The sequence below is a fragment of the Chrysochloris asiatica genome, unplaced genomic scaffold (assembly GCF_000296735.1).
Source record: "Chrysochloris asiatica unplaced genomic scaffold, ChrAsi1.0 scaffold00039, whole genome shotgun sequence".
Lineage (NCBI taxonomy): Eukaryota > Metazoa > Chordata > Mammalia > Afrosoricida > Chrysochloridae > Chrysochloris > Chrysochloris asiatica.
The window spans coordinates 9,384,768-9,389,701 of record NW_006408557.1 but is presented as its reverse complement, the minus strand read 5'-3'; the positions used below and the strand labels follow the sequence as shown (position 1 = coordinate 9,389,701).

Below are 4,934 nucleotides of genomic sequence, written 5' to 3'. Positions count from 1 at the left end.
TAGTAAAAATGTTAATACAAAAAAAATATACAATCATTTTGCTTTCCATGCATAATCCTCAATGTAAAATGGGCAACACTCCATGAGAGAAAGTAATGTGCTTGCTCAAGGACGAATACAGAACAGAGAAGTTTATTTTACACTATCCATCCAAAGAAAACAATCGCCATAAACCAGTGCAAAATGTGCAACAGAGTAAAGTGTGTTGTAGCTCTGAAAGACCAAATTGGTGATTTCCTCTCTGGTCCCTCTGTCGGGCGGGTGCCCCATGGACTTATGCTGGTCTCAATTTGCACCATAGACAGAAGCATTCAACCAATTTGTAGCAGGTTGATTTTACAATTCATACCAGAATGTGCACAAGGAACGGGAGAAAAATCATACCGCGATGGATGAGAAGTGATCAGTGCTCAAAGTAAATATGAGGGACAGCACGGGCAAGAATCCACAGTTTCAATAAATACAGTGTAACAAGCATGGGTGTATCTCAATTCGTTGGAATTACTCTGCATATTAATTCAGCATCACAGAAAATCTAGCAGGGCTATTGAGTGGTGATTGGCAAAAAGGTTCACAATAACTTAGGCCCTTGAGCAATGTTTCACACGTTCTGTGGCTTCCAAGGTGTCAGTTTTCTGGTCGTCTTCCCTTGCCATCCCTCCAAGAAGGGAAGGGTGGAGCCAGATCAACTTGGCAGTGGTGTCCTGTAAGGAAGGACATTTGCCCAAGAGCCAGCCTTCGGGGTCCAGTGTATTCAATACCGAATGGTCAACTGGGACTTTATCAACGATGTCTGTGCAAAGTGCGTTTCTTCCCCTTTTCAAGAAACCAGTGTCTAGAACTCCCCTGGCACCCTAAGTGAGCACAGCCAGAGTACATCTTAAGGACTCAGTCGGGGAAGCTTCTACGTTGACTGCCTGGTACCTTATGGATGGAGAGTTTAACCAGGCCACCTTATCAAAGGCCTTGGGCAAGTTGGAACTATTGCTTGAAAAACTAGAAAGAATCTAGTGAGATGGTCATGTGGACATTATGGGAAGCTGTCTTCTTCTTTGGAAAACTTGTGCTCCTTTAGGTAACTTTCACAGGACTTTAGAGGCATCCTCAGGTATAAGACATCGTGCATTCTTCCCTGGGGATTTTGCCCATCTGTTCCTTCAGTTAGCACTAAGTCCAGGCATATTCCAGCGTGTCTGGGATCAACCCCAAGAGACACTGCAGGGCAACCCTTGGATCATCGACTAATCCAGAGCCCCATGAAAGAAGATGTAAGAGAAGCTCTTGATCTCTGGAAGGAAAGGAAAAAAAAAAAGGGGGGGTCCCCCAAAGCAAACCCTAAACCCAGTAACTTAAGGAATCACCTCAAAACAAAATTCAATCCCAAACATTGCCCTACAATCAATGCACCCTCTCCTCTCTACTTCTTTAACAATCTCAGGTCATAAATTAGATTAGTCTTCCGTCAAATAACTTAAAAAAGGAGGAGGAATTGTAACAAGTTTTGCCTGGCTTGGGCCAGTTAGCAGCCAGTTTTTTCTAGAATCTCAGTCACTTCAAAAATGGAGATTGAAAAGTCATGTGGATGTTGGAAGTCGTCACACAGAGGAGGCAGGAGGGGCAGGCGAGAGGGCTGGTGGGACGTAGGACCTGAGGAGTTGGAGGAGCGAGGGATGAGTCAGGGGAGCCACTGCCCCCCAGACAGGAGTGGCGGCCTATGAACAGCATGGGAGAGACTGACTGACGCCCGGCCCAGGCCATGCGACTCGGTGTGGCCGGGTCTTATATTGCACAGAAAGAAAGAACCGGACCTGGCTGGGCTGCGGTGGATCAGTGGCCCCCACACATGGGCAAGTTCACAAAGGTGAACACGTTGAACTCTGTCATAATGGAGAAGCACAGGAACACGCCGTACAGGAAAAGACACCCACACCCGAGCTTCTTGTCCAGCTGCCATTTGTTCAGGTGGACACCAAACACCTGCAACGACAGAGCCTGGCATCAGAGGTAGCTCAGGGGAAGGATATCCAGACTGGACCTTGGGCAAGATGCAATTCTCTGTGGGATCATGAAATCCACCTCTCAGATTGTAAATGGTCAAAGGCAGGCAGAGTGGGAGTCAGAGCTACTGGCTAGAGGAAATAATTCAGAAAATTACAAGTGATGAAGCTAATTTGTATAGTGCAGACGCCACCCACTCACCCGGGAATCCAGTCCTCTCTACTGTGAACCGTTCTCTTTCACATTCCTAGCCTGGAGGCAAGAACGTTATTTTCTTTCCTTCTCATTACTGCTTTCAAACCACCTTCCTCTTACCCCGTTAAAACTCTCATCTTAGAATCTAAAGTCTTCCAGTTTCACTGTCCCTTCCTCCCTCCTGGTTTCAGTCCACTCTTCAATCGTGGTCAGCCCCCATTGCCTGGAGACTTTGAGTTCGAGTTCAGATTCTGTCACCCTTCTTAGTGATTTCAATATCCAACACCTTGGTCTCTCGGGTGCTGGCCCTCCTCCCTACCTCAACCATTCATGTTTAGTGCTGGATTACCCAATAAGCCAGGTGAGCACGTTATGCTTGCTCATCAACCTGTGGTGAACAATTTCATGTCCTTCACCACATTAAAGATTCTGCTTCTAGGCAAGGTTGACATCTCTCCCCAAACCCTACAGCACCTTCCTAAAGAATTAAAGTCTCTTTTCAAATGTACACTTCTGGACAGGGACGGTACTGAGTAAGCAAGATAGCTCAAGGTAGCATGGACTTATGGTGCTGACTTTCTAATCTGTAGTGAACAGTTTCACATGTCTTTCACCACATGTGGTGTAACTCATGTGAAGCACAAGTAAGTTTGTACTTACCTTACTTACTGAATACTCTGTCCCTGCTTATGTCCAAGGTCATGCTCTAGATTTGGCTGTCAAATATAATGTCCACTACTTGCAGATGGTCACTCAAATTTAAATTCAATGAAAGTCAATAAAAAATTTTGTTCCTTAGCTGCATTAGTTACACTAGCCACATTACCCTTTTGGACTGCACAGATAAAGACCATTTCTATCATTGTGGAAAATTGTGTTGGACAGCTCTGCAGCCTACAGCTTGCTGTTATTAATAATAGAAACAAATATTTCTCAAATCTCATTGTTAGACAACTGATTTTCTGACCATTACCTCTCTTTCTAGCTAACTCCCTCTGATGCACAAGCTCCTAAAAGCCAATGAACCCTCTACAGCTAACAAATTCCTGTCAACCACTGTCTTACAGCTCTTCACTGGCCTAGTGTCATGCTTAAATCCCACCAGCAATCAGTCTCTGGCTCCTTTCCCATCTTGCAGCCTTGCTTGGCTGAGCAAGGTTGAATCCTTGGGTTCAAGCAAGCTCCCCCTCAACTCTGTGCCTGCATCCATGCATCCAAACAAGGGTGAAGGGGACATCCAGCCATGCTGACTCGTCTTACTGCAAATTCAGAACCTCAAGTGTCCAGTGGCCATTCATGGTTTCTGGCAGTCATGCTGTATCTCCTTCACCCCACATCACCCTCCTCACATCCCTAGATGACGATTCCACACCTGTTCTCTCTTTAAACGTCCAATACTCCTTGATCCCCCTCACTCTCAGCTCATGACCTTGTTCCTGTTTCCCTGGGCTCCCATCACCACGTGACCCTCTACCTTCTTTGTTAATGAGGACTGTATGGCCAACTCCTTTACTTCAAACTCGGTCTGGTCTCCTACACTGTTCCAGCAATTCTCTCTCTTTAATATCTAACCCCCACTGGATTATTACAATTGGTATGTAAGAATGCTGTTATTTTTATTAAACAATACCAACAATGTCTTTTCTTGATCTCTATGTCCTTCCTTCAACAGAATGGTAATTTGAAAGTATTTTAAGTACCAGCTGCCTCCAATTTCGATCCTTCCATTCTCTGTTAACCTTCTTCCACTCCCATCATCCTGCAAGAGTTGCTTTTATTAAGAGTACTACTGACTTGGTGGAATCCTGGTGTGGTGCTGTGGGTTAATGCGCTGGACTGCAAAGTCAGTTTGAACTGCAAAGTCAGCAGTTCAAGTTCACCAGCTGCTCCTAGGAACAGCTATACTATAGGATCACTATAGGTCGTAACTGACTATACAGCACTTGATAACGACTTTGTATTGTGAAATCTAATGGTCATCACTCAAAGCTCATCTCAACTATCTGCATCATTTGACATAGCTGGTCTCTCCCTCCACCTTGACACCCTTTCTTCACTTGGTTTCCAGGCCACTGTACTGTCCTGGTTTTCGTTTTACCTCTTTATTCACTCCTTTGCTCCTCAGCATCCTGACTTCTAACTGTTGGTGTGTATCAAGACTGGGATCTTGGGCCTCTTGTCTTTTCTGTCAACCACTCACCTCTTGGTGAATTCATCAAATTGTGTGGCTTTAAATACTGTCTATATTCTGGTGTTTCCATCTTGGACCTTTCATCTGAACTCCCATGTGTCTGTTAACATAGTAGTTTATAATCTGGGTTGCTAACCAAAAGGCCAGTAGTTCAAAAGTTGCTCCATGGGAGAAAAAGGAGGCTTTATTCTCCTGTAAAAGGTTGTTTAGAGTCCGAACCGACTTAATGGCATATAACCACTACCCACCTATGTTTCTAATGGTTTTCTTGACCTCTCTCCTGGGTGTTAATAGGCACTTCAAACTCAATGTTTGCAATTGCTCTCTATGTTCAAGGCTACTTCTCTATAGTCTTTCAACAACTCACTTTCAACAGCCCAGGTAGTACTTGGCCTCATCTTTAGTAGAGTCTGTGACTGTTGCAGACCGTGTAAGACTAGTCAGAGGTTCGAGGCCCTCTAGGGCTGAGTGTAAGAAATGAGGCCACTGGCAGTTAATGGAAAATTGCTTTCATCTTAATATTCAGGTATATATATTAAATTAATACACT

At 44.6% G+C, this 4,934-nt stretch overlaps 1 protein-coding gene across 1 annotated transcript in view; it reads right to left on the bottom strand.

Moving 5' to 3' along the window:
- Positions 1-1,827: 1,827 nt before the first annotated feature.
- Positions 1,828-4,934, bottom strand: part of SLC24A3 (solute carrier family 24 (sodium/potassium/calcium exchanger), member 3) — an 820,359-nt gene continuing 817,252 nt past the window's right edge. Inside the window, exon 17 of the mRNA XM_006860745.1 lies at positions 1,828-1,977. Coding sequence (XP_006860807.1) covers positions 1,828-1,977 — 150 coding nt within the window. The remainder of the gene's footprint in view (positions 1,978-4,934) is intronic.